At 47.0% G+C, this 15,072-nt stretch overlaps 1 protein-coding gene and 1 long non-coding RNA gene across 5 annotated transcripts; one reads left to right on the top strand and one right to left on the bottom strand.

Annotated features, from left to right (window-relative positions):
• Nucleotides 1-636: 636 nt before the first annotated feature.
• Nucleotides 637-6,958, bottom strand: LOC118534683 (uncharacterized). Its single transcript, XR_004916830.2, has 4 exons — nucleotides 6,082-6,958; nucleotides 5,467-5,589; nucleotides 3,339-3,453; nucleotides 637-3,152 (listed from the first exon to the last, which is right to left on the bottom strand). It is a non-coding gene; the product is annotated as an uncharacterized LOC118534683 (long non-coding RNA).
• A 149-nt stretch (nucleotides 6,959-7,107) lies between these two features.
• On the top strand, nucleotides 7,108-14,363 carry ZNF263 (zinc finger protein 263). Of its 4 annotated transcripts, none has more exons than XM_036090342.2 (6): nucleotides 7,108-8,040; nucleotides 8,910-9,090; nucleotides 9,539-9,612; nucleotides 9,890-10,016; nucleotides 11,713-11,829; nucleotides 13,873-14,363. In XM_036090342.2, the coding sequence occupies exons 1-6, from the start codon at nucleotides 7,654-7,656 to the stop codon at nucleotides 14,064-14,066; spliced, it is 1,080 nt and encodes a 359-aa protein (XP_035946235.1). In that variant the 5' UTR covers nucleotides 7,108-7,653; the 3' UTR covers nucleotides 14,067-14,363. The 4 variants fall into 4 exon arrangements, with proteins under 4 accessions (XP_035946235.1, XP_035946214.1, XP_035946224.1 ...); XM_036090321.2 differs by having other exon boundaries at nucleotides 7,246-8,040; nucleotides 12,320-14,012; XM_036090331.2 differs by lacking the exons at nucleotides 9,539-9,612; nucleotides 9,890-10,016 and having other exon boundaries at nucleotides 7,246-8,040; nucleotides 12,320-14,012.
• Nucleotides 14,364-15,072: the final 709 nt, after the last annotated feature.

The raw sequence follows: 15,072 nt of genomic DNA, 5'->3' as shown, positions 1-15,072 counted from the left end.
GCTGCACTTAGAGGAAAACTCATAGCCTTAAATGCTTTTATCATTAAACAGAGACTAGAAATTAAATACACTGGGGCACCTGGGTGGCACAGTCTGTTAAGCATCTGACTCTTATTTCCGCTCAGGTTGTGATCTCATGGTCATGAGATGGAGCCCCATGTCGGGTGCAGCATGGAGTCTGCTTGAAATTCTCTCTCTCCCTCTGCCTCTCCCACTCATGCACTTGCTCTCTCAAATAAATAAATAGATCTTTTTTTTTTTTTTAAAGATTTTATTTATTTATTCATGAGAGACAGAGGCAGAGGGAGAAGCAGGCTCCCCGTGGAGCAGGGAGCCCGATGCGGGACTCCATCCCAGGACCCTGGGATCATGACCTGAGCCGAAGGCAGACGCTTAACCAACTGAGCCACCCAGGCATCCCAAATAAATAGATCTTTTAACAAAATTAAATACACTGGTATTTATTGAAAGTTTAATTCGTATGGAAATTGCACTTAAATATATTTTACTTAATCTTTGTAGTGCTTATGAGGCAGACACTGTTTTTTGCTCTTATCTTTTCAAAATGCTCTGAAGTATAACTAGCACTATCCATGCAATGGCCTAGATTCTTAGTTTTCAAGAGTATTTCACACCTTTCTTGATTCACTGCTACATTTATTAATGTTTATTGTGTATACAGAACTTTAAGGGATGAAGAGATGAATAACTGATGTTCTCTACCCTATACTCCAGTGTATGTGACGTTGATGTATGTGTGTTGGAAGGGCAGAAGAGGACACAGGTCATAGTATGATTGTAACTAACCCTCCGAGTTAAGGCAAACTTTTAGTGCTAAAAAATAAGGTCTTAACAAAGTACCATGGGAGCCCAGAAGAAAGTGATTTTGACTTGTGGTAGCAAGAGTCAACTGCAGTGCTTATTGCTACAGTTCAGGGCCTTGTTTAGGAGTCCGTGCTTCATTATCAGGACAGTGGGGAACCACTGGAGGGTGTGTGTGTGTGTGTGTGTGTGTGTGTGTGTAGACTTTTCTAAACTTTTAAATTTTTGTTGTTGCTATTTTGTTTTGTTTTTCCCCTTCAGAATAGTTTCTCAGATGTGGAACTACTTGATCAAAGAGGAAAAAAATTTATGATTCTTAAAACACACCATCAAATTGCTTTCCATAAAGTGTAATGCATTCACAGGGTCTCTCCCCCGTTGGGAGATGTTGGTGTCTATAAAGGTCTGAACGAAGGACGCTTTTCCCACAGCTGGGGCACTAGTGAGGCTCCTTTCCTGAATGAGTCCCCTGATGCTCAGGGAGTCTAATGTTGAGAGATTCTTCTAGGGTGAAGTTCTCAGGATTTCCTCTGTATAGAGTGGTTTGATGCTCTATAAGTTATAAGTCTTGGGATTTCCAAGTTGATTTTCTATTTTTTGTTTGTTTGTTTTTTGTAAAACAGAACCTCAGAGAGCATTCCATTCTAACGTAACAGTGAATGGATGCAGAGTTCCCAGGTTTTTTCTGCTTTGAAGAAGCTTCTTTGTCTCTCCTAATTTTTTAAATTAAATTTTAGTTATTTAACATACAGTGCAATACTGGATTCTGGAGTAGAATTCAATGACTCACTTACATACAACACCCAGTGCTCATCACAAGTGCCCTCTTTAATACCCACCTCCCTCCATCAACCCTCAGTTTATTCTCTATTGTTAAGAATCACGTATGGTCGGGGTGCCTGGGTGGCTCAGTCGTTAAGCGTCTGCCTTTGGCTCAGGTCATGATCCCGGGGTCCTGGGATCGAGCCCCGCATTGGGCTCCCTGCTCTGCGGGAAGCCTGCTTCTCCCTCTCCCACCCCCTCTGCTTGTGTTCCCTCTCTTGCTGTGTCTCTCTCTGTCAAATAAATAAATAAAATCTTTACAAAAAAAAAAAAGAATCATGTATGGCTTGTTTCCCTCTCTCCTTCTTTTTCCTTTCTCCCTTCCCATATGTTCATCTGTTTTCTTACTTAAATTACACATATGAGTGAGATCATATGGTATTTGTCTTTCTCTGACTGACTTATTTCACTTAGCACTCTAGCTCCACCCATGTCATTGCAAATGGCACGATTTCATTCTTCTTGATGGTTGAATAATATTCCTGTGTGTGTGTGTATGTGTGTGTGTGTGTGTGTGTGTGTGTGTATCACATCTTTATCCATTCGTCGGTCGACGATGGACATTTGGACTCTCTCCATAGTTTAGTTATTGTTGATAATGCTGCTATAAACATCAGGGTGCATGTGCCCCTTCGAATCTGTATTTTTGTATCCTTTGGGTTAAATATCTACTTTATTTTGTATCCTTTGGGTTAAATACCTACTAGTGCAATTGCTGGATTGTAGGGTGGTTCTATTTTTAACTTTTTGAGGAACCTCCAAACTGTTCTCCAGAGTGGCTGCACCAGTTTGCATTCCCACCAATAGTGCAAGAGGGTTCCCCTTTATCCACATCCTCCCCAACACCTGTTGTTTCTTCTGTTGTTAATTTTAGCCATTCTCACAGGTGTGAGGTGGCATCTCATTGTGGTTTTAATTTGTATTTCCCTGATGATGAGTGATGTTGAACATCTTTTCATGTGTCTGTAAGCCATCTGGATGTCTTTGGAAAAGTGTTCATGTTTTCTGTCCATTTCTTAACTGGGTTATTTGTTTTTTGGGTGTTGAGTTTGATAAGTCTTTATAGATTTTGGATACTAATCCTTTATCAGATATGTCATTTGCAAATATCTTCTCCGATTCTGTAGGTGGCCTTTTAGTTTTGTTGATTGTTTCCTTTGCTGTGCAGTTGACAAAGTCCCGATAGTTCATTTTTGGTTTTGTTCCCTCACCTCTAGCGATGTGTCTAGCAAGAAGTTGCTGCAGCCGAGGTCAAAGAGGTTTCTCCCTGTGTTCTCCTCTAGGATTTTGATGGTTTTATGTCTCACATTTAGGTATTTCATCCATTTTGAATTTATTTTTGTGTATGGTATAAGAAAGCGATCCAATTTCATTCTTCTGCATGTTGCTGTCCAATTTTACCAACACGATTTGTTGAAGAGACTGTCTTTTTTCCATTGGATATTCTTTAAGGATTAGTTGACCAAATAGCTGCAGGTACATATCTGTGTCTCTCCTGATCTTAAAACCTGAGAGAAAAAATGAAAATTGAAAATGTCGTCCTGTTCCGAGGGGAAACAAAGTGAGGGGGAGAAAAAGTTGTATTAAACCAGTAATGGGATGATAGAAACGCCTAAGTAAATCTCAAAGCTTTTTACTCCAATTAAGTCTGATGTTTTCTTTTCTTTCTTCCCTTGTATCCAGTGAACACTCACCTTAACTTGAAGCCAAATCCTTGTTTCATTTCTTTGGAATTCTGCAGTCCTTTTACCCATGGCTCTTCTCTGTGCTCTGCTGGGAAGCTCAGGCCAGGCTTTGGTACTGGATATCCTGGCCACAAGAAAAACAGGAAGCATAAGAGTTTGGGTCACCACTGATTATTCCTGGATTCAGGCTGATTTCTGGGGCAGATGGCCTCTCTCTATCTATTTCCTCAGTAAGGATGATTTCACCTAGAGCCTCTGTCAGGCAATATTTCAGTGTTAATATAAAACCAAAATGAGGGGAAAGCTTTTGTGCTCAATTCAAGGCTATTGTCCTCCATCCAATCAGTGGACGAGGAGTGAATTAATTCTGTGTTAAAATCAATGCACTAAATTAGTTTTATATTATCTTTTGAATATTTTATTAAGAGAATTATCTAAGTCAGGACTAAAATGCCAAAAGAAGAGAGAGAGAGAGAGAGGTAAAAGTGGGAGTTTGGGAACTGTGTCCTGGATTAATTTCAGTTAAGAGATTTTCAAATAAAAATTGATATCTGAACTTGGTTGGTGGTGACCAGCAAATACTGTCTTTATATGTTTCTTTTAGCTGAAGCCTAGAAGTGGATTATCTTGAAGTTAACTGAAACAACTATCTAACAGTGTTTCTGGCAAGCCAAAGACAGTTAGTAAAATCATGTCCAGCTTAGTTCCCTGTTATGTCCTACCACTGCTTCCCTCGCTGAGAGCAGCTATAGCTTGCAACCTCCTTCTGTGTCCCTTCTTACCCCTCCTCACCCCTGACAAAATTTACTGCTCTGCAATAAAGTGTGGGTTGGTAAATGGTGGTTCATGATACAAGGAGGAAACATGAGGAAATGTTTAAATATGAGAACTATGTTTAAATATGAGGAATAAACATGAGGAAAATGTTTAAATATTAACACTACCAAACAACATTAGCAAGTTAGTTTGGTTAATGTTAATCTGAAGGAAAACTTAAATTCTTGGACATTTTATCAAAATACAGAAAGTGGAGCAAAATGCCTTATTTTATTATTTTCATGGAGAAAGGCAACATATTTCAGATTAATAAAAGTAAAATGCATTTTAAGTCAGTATTTTGTTTATAATTGAATTTCAAAGCTAAGAGTAAGATCAAAGAGTAATTTCATACATGTAAAGCCAAACCCTGAGCCATAGATCACAGGAAATCTGTAGTCCAGTAAAGTAGTATCAAATCAAAGCTGGGAAGAGTGGCAAATAGCAAAGGCTTAGGGTGGCAGAAACCTGGAGGCCAGGGTATCCTCAGGGGAGAGGCAGGGAAAGCAGCATTTCAGACTGAGAGGAGCTGCTTATTTTTCTGCTCCCTCACCAAAGAGCACAGACCAAAAAGTCTTAACACTGTGTATTTCATCAAATACCGGTTTGAAAACCACGCACAGACAACTGCCCCACTTGAGTGCAGTGGAATCTATAAGACCTAGGTAAGGACTGAAAGCAGCTCCAGAGACAGAATCTAGTGACCATGACAGCTAAGGCCAGGATTATTCTTTATCTGAGATTCAAATTTGTTTTTCTCGGTTATAATAGGGAGCCACCGACAGCCGAGGACAAGAAAATATAAGAAAGCAGAATCAATAATGGTTGCCAGAGGGCATATTTACTTCCCTGAACTTACTTTTCACCAAAGACCTAAAATAGTGGTTCTTAATTTTTTTGGTGGTTTTGAGAACTTCATGAAAGCCATGGATCCGCTTCCTAGAAGATACACATATACATGCAGTTCTGCATACAGTATCAAAAGTTAAAAGATCTCCAAATCCAACAATTGTGACCCTCCAAGAGCTGCACTAGCCAGTACAGTAGCCACCAAGTGGCACTTAGGAACATGAGCCGCATTTTACCATTGCAATAAATTCTACTAGACAGTGCTGCTCCATAATTTCATGGACTCTAGGTTAAGAACTCGTGCCCCAAATGAGCCCCTGTAGATCTACTGGCCTGTAACCCCACTCCCAGTAATATTCCAGCTATTTTCTCTGTCTGAATAGGCCTCAAAGAAAAGGAGGAGGAATATTAACAGTAATTTTTAATAACTCAGAAAGTCCATCTAGCTTCAAGTCTCCATTAATAACCTTACCTTAGGGGTGCCTGGGTGGCTTAGTCAATTGGGTATCTGCCTTCGGCTCAGATCATGATCCCAGGCTTCCTGCTCAGCGGAGAGCCTGCTTCTCCCTCTCCCTCTGCTGCTCCCCCTGCTGTGCTGTCAAATAAATAGAATCTTTTTAAAAAACCCTAAACTTAAATAACAGATGACTCATTCTTTCCCATCTCAAGGTATGTGTAGTTTTGCAAACATTCCCATGTCCCACATCCTGCAATAAAAATCCAAGTGGCTTTTCTGTGAGATAGGGTGAGCCTTCAGGAGTTGACTGTGCATTAGTAACAGCTGGTATTACACTGAGTTCATACTAAGTGCCCGGTACCATTCTAAGCATCCTACACGTTAGCTCATTTAATCCTCACCCAATGTTACAAGGTCGGGATAGTTTTATCCCCTCAAAACAGATGAGAGAACTGAAGTTTGCGGATTAGTGAAATTGAATAACTTGTTTGAGATAACGTAGTAAATGCCAGCGAAGTGGTTATTAGGTTAGAATCTGTAGTCTCCTGAAATATGTCAAAAACATGAAAATGGCCTTAGAGGACTCTGAGGTCACATGTCTCAACAAGGGTTTATGAAATGGACGTATACCTGCCTGCGTGCTCTTCGGCTGCTAAGGCCACATTTGCCACAACAGCTGTGGACCTCTTTCCCTCGAGCACAAGAAAAAAACCAAAATACTCAGGACTCTTTCCAGCCAGTCGTCCAAAGCCAGCCTCTCCGTCCTCACATCACCCTTACTATTATGACAGCCTTGAACTTTATAAAGCGACAGACTAGCTGTGTGACCCCGAACAGGGCGTTAACTGACACTTGGTGCTGTTATCCGTACATGGGGATGATAATAGCGTCTCCGTCTCACAGTTTTGTGTGCTGTGAGCGCCCAGCTGCATTAGGCAGGCGCTCAATAAGAGGTTACTGGTTGTCACGATTCACTCCTACGAAGCCTCTATTTCTTGAGCCCACGGTCTTGAATGTCGCCGGAGGGAAAGGAGATGCTGAGCCAACTCTTGGGGTTTCCTTCCGTTAGCCCCTCGCAGTGAAGTTCACAGCTTTCATCACAAGACCTAGGACCTAGGAGGGAGCTGAGTAACGATCCTGCCCCCGCAGGGGTGAACAATAAGCGGCACGTCCCGGGCCTCCAAGAGCCCTCGGGGACGTCCAGCCTCCAGGAACGAGGCCCTAACCGGGTGAGGAACAGCAAACCGCGGGACGCACGGCCGCGGTGCGTAACTCCTCACCGCTGGGTACCTGCAGCCGGGCGGGCGCCGGCACCGGCACGGGGCGCGGGGCGCGCCACAGACTACGTCTCCCGGCAAGCCCCGGGGCGACGCTTACCCGGGCGGGTCCGCACACTTCCCGCCCTCCCCCGGGCGCCGCGCGGCGGCGGCGGAGAGCACCCTGGCTTGCGTGCTTCTGAGGCCGTCGGGGTCACAGGACCCTCTACAGCAGCCCCGAATAACCGGAGCGGGTGGGGACTGCCCTTAAATCGGGGCAGTGGTTCTCAAACTTGTCTCTGGGGAAAGAGCTTAACAATTCAGATTGCTGCCCCCCCTCCCCCCGCCCCCGGACACTGACGCACTGGATTTCGCGTGGCTCAGGGATTTTCACTTTAGCAAGCTTTCCGGGGAATTCTGATCCGGTAGTCCACTGGTCACGCCCTCCTTAGGCTTGTTTTCCACTAAATTTACCTGCCCCGCCTCTCGTCTCCAATTGGCCCGTCGCTCGTCCCGCCCCTGCAGGCAAACCTTCCCTTCTGGTTGGTCGGGTCCGTGGCGAGACCTGTCCCAATGGGCGCTAGAATTCGCTGATCGTGACCCGGAAGTTGGTCCCGAGGCTGCGCCGTTGGCTGTGGTCGCCTAACGCGCGCTGGGACTTCCGGCGTGAAGCCAAGCACCTAGTCTTGCGTGAGACCGCGACGAGCGTGAAAGCGCGGCGTTCAGGTCCTGCCCTGGGGGCGGGAGGGGGGGGGGGCGTCCTGCGGGTGACTGGATCGGGGTTGGCGCGGCGGCGCCCGTGATCGACTGAGGCCAAGGTGCCGGAGCCAGCTGCGCCCGGGCTGGAGCTGGGCTCCTTGGCCGGGACTTGCAGCCGCGGGGCCCGGGGAGACTTCTTGGGCGGGCGCAGCTGGTTTCGGGGCCAAGGCGCTCCCGGGGCCTGACGATGGCGTCGGGCCCGGGGTCCCAAGACCGGGAAGGGCTCCTGATAGTGAAACTGGAGGAGGACTGCGCCTGGAGCCAGGAGCTGCCCCCGCCAGATCCAGGGCCCAGCCCTGAGGCCTCCCACTTACGCTTCAGACGGTTCCGCTTCCAAGAGGCAGCTGGGCCCCGGGAAGCCCTCAGCCGGCTCCAGGAGCTCTGCCATGAGTGGCTGCGGCCTGAAATGCGTACCAAGGAGCAAATCCTGGAGCTGCTGGTACTGGAGCAGTTCCTGACCATCCTGCCCCAGGAGATCCAGAGCAGGGTGCAGGAGCTGCATCCTGAGAGCGGCGAGGAAGCGGTGACCCTTGTGGAGGACATGCAGCGAGAGCTTGGGAGGCTGCGACTACAGGTGAGAGAAAGAGCTGTCTTATCTGCGGTTTGTTTGGCCCCAAGGACTAGGACGTTGCGGCGGCCCTGTTCTCCATACCTTTACTTGGTCCCCCGAGTAGACTTTATATGGGCAAGAGGTCTTTTCATAGTTTAGTCAGGAAGACTCATTTTCCAGGTTTTCCCCGGAAGGACAGAGTGAGCCATGAAGAATGCCCTATTTCCACATGGAGGCGGGGGTCTGCATTAATGTGACCCCCAGAGTTAATTTGCAGGGTTCAAATCCTCACTCTGCTCCGTAGCTTTGTGACTTTGGGCAAGTTACTTAATCTCTTTGGGCTTCGGATTTGCCACTGGTAAAGTGAGAATGATAAAACATCTTTTTAGGGTTGCTTTGAGGGTTGCAGGGAGAGCATCATGTAGTTTTGATCACACTACTGGCTAATAGTGCTTAATGGCTGTTAGCTGTTGTTATGTTAAGTGCAGCAGTCTGGTCTCCTCTGCAGAGCTAGGTTAGGTTACTAGTGAATTTAGGAAAACAGTTTGTCAGTGAGGTTTTGAGGGCATTTTCCCCCAGGGTCACCCAAGTTTAACTTATCCAGGAGTGAGGAATGGAAGCATATAGAAAGAGTGGGGGGAGGCAAGAGGAAGTCAGGTGTGTCAGAGAGCTGTGTGGGGAAGGTGTGCCCTGGGAGCGGACACCCTCCCCTCCTATTTTCTCCCATGCTGGGAGGATCAGGAAAGCTTTTAGTGTGAACCATCCTTCTCTCTTGCTGGATCCAAAAGGATTGCCAGTGGTTCTCTGTCGAAGGCTTGCCCTCAGAATTCTGTACTAATTTCCCTTCCTGTCGGGCCCTGTTGTGATGATGAGTGATGTGGGTTGGTTCCCAGGTCACAAACCATAGGCGGGGAACAGAAGTGCTTTTGGAGGAGCCTTTGCCTCTGGAAACAGCACGAGAGTCACCGAGCTTCAAGTTGGAGCCAATGGAGACTGAGCGAAGCCCTGGCCCCAGGCTGCAGGAGCTGCTAGGCCCCAGCCCCAAAAGGGACCCCCAAGCTGTAAAGGAGAGGGGTGAGGAACAGTTGTCTGGGCAGGTGGGAGGGAGGAGGGGCTTCGGGGTTGCCCCCTGACACCAGCAGGTGGAGTACGGTTGCCTAGGTGAGGGAATTTCTGATCTGAGGGTTCCCAGATGTGGAGTGAAGGACCTAAAAGTGGTGGCTTGGGTTCTTCTGGGGATGGGAGGCGGGAGGGGGATCTCTAAGTAAGCCCAGCACAGACACTTAGAGCTTTGGATGATTGAGGACTTCAATGCTGCAGGCCAGCAGGGCAGTTGACTGGTGTTTTTTACCCGCACCCCGCCATTTTGGATATCGCTTTATTATGCCTCTGTTGCCTTCTTTTGCTCATTGTACAATCCTCAGCAGAGACTGGGTGTTGGGGAATGGATACCGTGTTGTAATAATCCTTGGGTTCCCAAGAATTACAAATGCCATTCTCATCATGATTTCTGTCACTTCAGCATTGTCTGCTCCCTGGCTTTCTCTCTTTCCTGCTGAAGGAAACATGGAAGACAAGGAGATGACTGGGCCCCAGGTGATGTGGAAGTTCCCATTGTCTCCCCCCCAGTACCTCTCCCCGCAGTTGCTCTTGTGGGGATGGGGTCTTTTTGCCTCTCAGAGAGGATCCTTTCTCTCTCACCACGCGCAGCCTCCCCGCCTTCTTTATTTCCTCCACACCTCACTTGTGGGCCTGGCACCCTTCTTCCCCATGAAATGTGTCCTTGGCACCCTGGGTTTTGCCCCTATAACTCATGACTCTGCTTGAATTGTTCTTGGTGCCTCGGGCTAAAGGAGATCTTGTGCTGTTTCAGTTGCCTGAGAGCTTAGAGGACGTGGCTATGTACATCTCCCAGGAGGAGTGGGGGCATCAGGATCCTAGTAAGAGGGCCCTCTCCAGGGACACGGTGCAGGAGAGTTATGAGAATGTGGACTCACTGGGTAAGGACTTCTTTTCCAGGGATGAAGACTGAGCCGCTTCTTACCAGGGGCCTGTCCTTTAGCCACTCACCTCCAGGACATAAGTTCTGAGTTTTGCCAGAAGACCTCCCTTTTTCTAAAGCCCCCTGAATGAGGATCATTTAAACATCTGGCAGGTGGCACAGTTGGCAAACTTATGACCCCCAGCTGCCAGAGCTGAAGGCAGGGAATGTGAGCTTTATGGACTTCCCAGGGCAGAGCAAATCAAATCCATTGACAGCCTCCCCCACCCCCACATCACACAGACTCTCAGTTCTTGATGCCTTGCAATTTTGAGATGCTTATTCTTCTGACCTCATTTGTATTTTCTATGCTTCATTAGTATTTCTAGGCCCTTCCCCAACTTTCAGGGGGCACTGGCATCAATATTCCAGCTTAGCAGTTATCCCAGCCCTTAAAAATTCAGGAACGGGGGAGGCCTTTTGGAAATTTGAAAATGATATATATGTGTAAAACGGGATAAATAAATTAAGATGCATCTATGTGTTGAACTATTATGCAGAGATTAAAAATGAGGCTTGCGAAATATGACAAAAAACTGATAGTTGGATCTGGGTGAAGAGTGTACAGGTATTGTATAATTCCTTCAACTTTGGATGTATGAAAATTCTCATAATAAAAAGTTGTGGGAAGTCTTAATGTAAAACAATTCTGTATATGTTACAGTTGATTATAGCTGTATTAACACATGGTAGAAAAGAGTCACACGCACTTTTTTTTCATACATCAGGTGTTTGTATTTATTTATTTGAGACAGAGAGAATGAGAGAGAGAGAGCACATGAGAGGGGGGAGGGTCAGAGGGAGAAGCAGGCTCCCTGCCGAGCAGGGAGCCCGATGCGGGACTCGATCCAGGGTCTCCAGGATCATGACCTGAGCCGAAGGCAGTCGCCCAACCAACTGAGCCACCCAGGCGCCCCCATCAGGTGTTTGTAAAGAGGCACAGGTATCAGCTCACTTGCACTAATTCTGCATAGGAGTCACCGCTGGGTTTGGTTCCCTTCACTGGGATCTTGGCCAGGTTATCCATCCTTGGGCCTGGCTTGGTGCCCTAACTTAAGCAGAGCTTTCAGTGAGTGCTGCATAGGAAGAGAAGTTTGGATCACAAGTTCTTAGAACTAAACTGTTTAAAGTCCATTGTTTGCTGGGATTGGAATGAGGTTTTAGTTTTAGCATAGCACAGGAATGGTGCTTTTGGGTTTTAACCTCAGGGTCCTCCCAGAGCCCCAGATTTCTTTCTGATTGTCCATCATATTATATTTTCTCCTGGAGTTGTCTAGTGGAACTCAGTTCTAGTTTATATTTATCTGTGAGAGTCAGGGCTCTTTTATAATATTAAACAATTCCTCAAGAACTGATCACTCTAATCATGTTTGTTTGATTGTTTTAATTACAAAAGTATACATTCTCATTGCAGAAGGTCCCAAGTACTACAAAAGTGTAAAAAGAAAAAAAAGCCATAGTCTCCCTCCTCCAATTTCTTTCTCTGGAGGTAATTACTGAGAACAGTTGAGTGTACATTCCAAGTATTTGCTATCAGACTTATTGCACCTTCTGTGGATATGTCCACTAAGTGTGGGGAACAAGATTATCTTTGTTTCTTCTGTCTGGTAGAGAAAAACGGTGACATAGAAATCTGTTTCTTTCATTGTAAACAGAGTCTCAGGTTCCTAGTCAGGAGACCCTGAGCACCCATGTGGAACAAGGAGGAAAGCCATGGGATCCCAGTGTTCAGACTTGCAAGGAGGGCCTGAGTCTCAGAAGCCCAGCTCCAGGTAAGGAATGAAGATGAGCAGCCTGCCCAGCTAGCCTCCCACTGTTGGGAGGGAGGCATTTGAGGATTTGGGTGTAGGACTAGCTCATCACTGTTGCCAGGAAGATACATTGCTTCCTGTGTCCCCACTGCCCACTTCCATCCCAGGGTACAGAATGCAAGGAGGCATTCACCCCTGGGCCCCACCCTAGTCCCAGCTGTACTCCATCCCACCCATTTCCACAGGGCAGAAGCTGGAGGCTTAGTTGTAGAGGGAATTGGGGGCCTGCCTGTACAGGGAATTCAGGACTGGTCTGAGTGAGCGCTGGTTCCTGAGCGATGGCCCCACCCCTTTTCCTCTCTAGAGTGCACTACCTACATGAGGAAAATGGGAAACTGGGGTAGAACCAGCCCTTCTGGGCTTTTGACCTCCAGGGAGTAGCAGATATGTGGGAATTCCTTTCTTCTGGTGTAGGAATAACATAGGGGTTTGGTTTCTGTTGCTCTGCCAGGAGAAGAGAAGTTTGAGAACCAGGAAGAAGGTGCTCAGTCCGTTTCCCCCGAGAGCGTCCACCCACAGGCACTGTTGCCTGGCCAGGCCAGAGGGGAGGTGCCCTGGAGTCCTGAGCAGGGAAGGCCTCGGGACAGGGCAGAAGGGCACTGGGAGCCTCCCCCAGAGGAAGGGATGGAGCCGTCCTTAGTGGGGGCCACAAGTTGCAGAGAACTGGGGCGACCAAAGGAATTGCAGCCAAAGAAGCTCCACTTATGTCCCTTGTGTGGCAAAAATTTCTCTAACAACTCGAACCTAATTAGGCACCAGAGAATACATGCAGCAGAGAGACTGTGTATGGGTGTGGAGTGTGGCGAAATCTTTGGTGGGAACCCACACTTTCTGTCACTACACAGAGCACACTTGGGAGAGGAGGCCCATAAGTGCCTGGAATGTGGAAAAAGCTTCAGTCAGAATACCCACCTGACTCGCCATCAGCGCACCCACACGGGTGAGAAACCCTATCAATGTAACGTATGTGGAAAAAGCTTCTCTTGCAACTCAAACCTTCACAGGCACCAGAGGACACACACAGGCGAAAAGCCCTACAAGTGCCCCGAGTGTGGGGAGATCTTTGCTCATAGTTCCAACCTCCTTAGACACCAAAGAATTCACACGGGAGAGAGACCTTATAAGTGTGCTGAGTGTGGGAAAAGTTTCTCTCGCAGTTCACACCTTGTCATACATGAAAGAACTCACGAGAAAGAGAGGCTTTACCCCTTCTCTGAGTGTGGGGAAGCAGTGAGTGACAGCACCCTCTTTCTTACAAATCATGGAACCCACAAGGCAGAGAAAAAACTCTTTGAATGTTTGACTTGTGGGAAAAGCTTCCGGCAGGGCATGCACCTCACCAGACATCAGAGAACGCACACAGGGGAGAAACCATATAAGTGTAACCTTTGCGGGGAAAACTTCTCTCATAGATCAAACTTAATCAGGCACCAGAGAATTCACACGGGAGAAAAACCCTATACCTGTCATGAGTGTGGAGACAGTTTTTCTCACAGCTCCAATCGGATTCGTCATCTGAGAACCCATACGGGAGAGAGACCCTATAAATGTTCTGAATGTGGAGAGAGCTTTTCTCGGAGTTCACGCCTTATGAGTCACCAGAGAACTCACACGGGATAGAAACAATGGGATTTCTCTTTGGCCCAGATAAGGTGGCATACTCAGAGTCCTGTTAAGAGCTGGTCTTCTTTGCCCAGCCCACCAAATGATCTGTTTTTAAAGTAATTACTATAAAGAGGAACAAGGTGGGGGTCATTGTGAGGGAGGTGCAGAGGCAGCAAAGGATTAGTGTAGAACTAAAACAGAATTCTGTCCAAACTATTGAGGGTGGCAAGTCTTCGAGGTGACCTTCTCTATGAAGCCTCTTGTCCCAGGGTACACCTACTCCCTTGGTATATTTAGCCAGGTTGTGATTTGGGTGCCTTACTATATCCATTGTCTATCCCAACAACTTTGGGAATCCGTGTGACTTTCCGTTACTGCTTCCTCACTTGGAATGTTCAGCAGGGGCATTTGGGCTCCTGAGGCCTGGGACCAAAGAAGGGCGGAGTATTCTGGAAACCAGCTCATGGCCACAGAAGACTGGTTGGCGACTTGCAGCTCCCCCAGAAGCCCTGGCTGGGAAGCCATGGGCAGTCCAGGGCAGCCACCACAGCGCCTCTCGGATGGGAAGGCCCATGCACAGGCCGGGCTTATAACCATCACCTCAGACCAAGAGGAACCAGAGACCTGAGGGAAATAGTAAGATGGGGTTTGCAGTTCAGCCCAGGTGTTGGCAGAGGAAACCGGATTTTGAATTAGTGCACCTTTGCAGAGATTAAGACTTACCCCACTTCTGTCCAAGAAAGAAACAGAGCTCTGGGGTCTTCAGAGGGTTCTATGAAAGCGGGGTTCCCTGGGAGGTTTTGCAAATGTGGATGCTGGGGAAATTAGGGATCATGCCTTTCCCTGTTGAAAATCTGTTTGGATGGTAATAAATACTTCAGGAAACATGAGCGTGTGTGACTCTTCATTGAGGACCTTTTGTCTTGGCCTCCGTGTTGATTTGTTTCCTGTCTGCTTTGGCCAGAGGACCTGCTTTTTCTGTGGTTGGTCAAAGAAGGTTTGGATGAGGTTGGCTGAGGAGGGCTGAGGTAGGGTGGGGCCCTGACAGGTCAAGCTTGGGACTGCTTCGCGATAACAAAGGGTCAAGCCCAGTGGCTGCTTGGGGTCACGTTGTCATAAGGGTCTCCTAGAAGGCTTCTTTCCTTTGAGTGGTGGACAGCAGTAAAAATGTCTTTGATTCTTTGTTTAGAATGTTTACTTTCTTGTGACAAAGCTGAAGGAAAATGGCTCTTCAAAGACAGGACATAACTGAATTATTGCCTGTTAATGGAGGGAAAATAGAGGCAAGGGCAAAATTTTTAGGGTAAAGCTTTGTATTTTAGCATGGGGAATCGGGAATAGGAATCCAGGAATGTGTATCTATGAGAAAGAGGTAGACTACCAGGAAGTATTCTAGGAGTAGGAAATTCTGATGCCAGGAAAACCTCTCAGGATTTGGCCCTGGAGGAAGATAGCTAACTGTTCTCTGGGAGAAAAAGGTGGAACATTACCTGGCAATTGGCTATCAAATACACTAATTTTAAGTGAGGGAAACAACCGTGCATACCCCTCCCCCCATTTCCTGATCATCTTATCTCAGCCCTGCCTCAGTGTAGTATG

This window comes from Halichoerus grypus, chromosome 6, assembly GCF_964656455.1.
Source record: "Halichoerus grypus chromosome 6, mHalGry1.hap1.1, whole genome shotgun sequence".
NCBI classification, from domain to species: domain Eukaryota; kingdom Metazoa; phylum Chordata; class Mammalia; order Carnivora; family Phocidae; genus Halichoerus; species Halichoerus grypus.
Note: the sequence above shows the minus strand (reverse complement) of the source record. Positions and strands in the feature narration are given on the sequence as shown.

Coding starts and splice junctions, on each gene's coding strand:
- ZNF263 (XM_036090321.2), top strand. CDS start 7,654: ATGGCGTCGGGCCCGGGGTCCCAAGACCGGGAAGGGCTCCTGATAGTG. Junction 9,613..9,889: donor AGGAGATGACTGGGCCCCAG/GTGATGTGGAAG, acceptor GTGCTGTTTCAG/TTGCCTGAGAGCTTAGAGGA. Junction 10,017..11,712: donor TGAGAATGTGGACTCACTGG/GTAAGGACTTCT, acceptor CATTGTAAACAG/AGTCTCAGGTTCCTAGTCAG.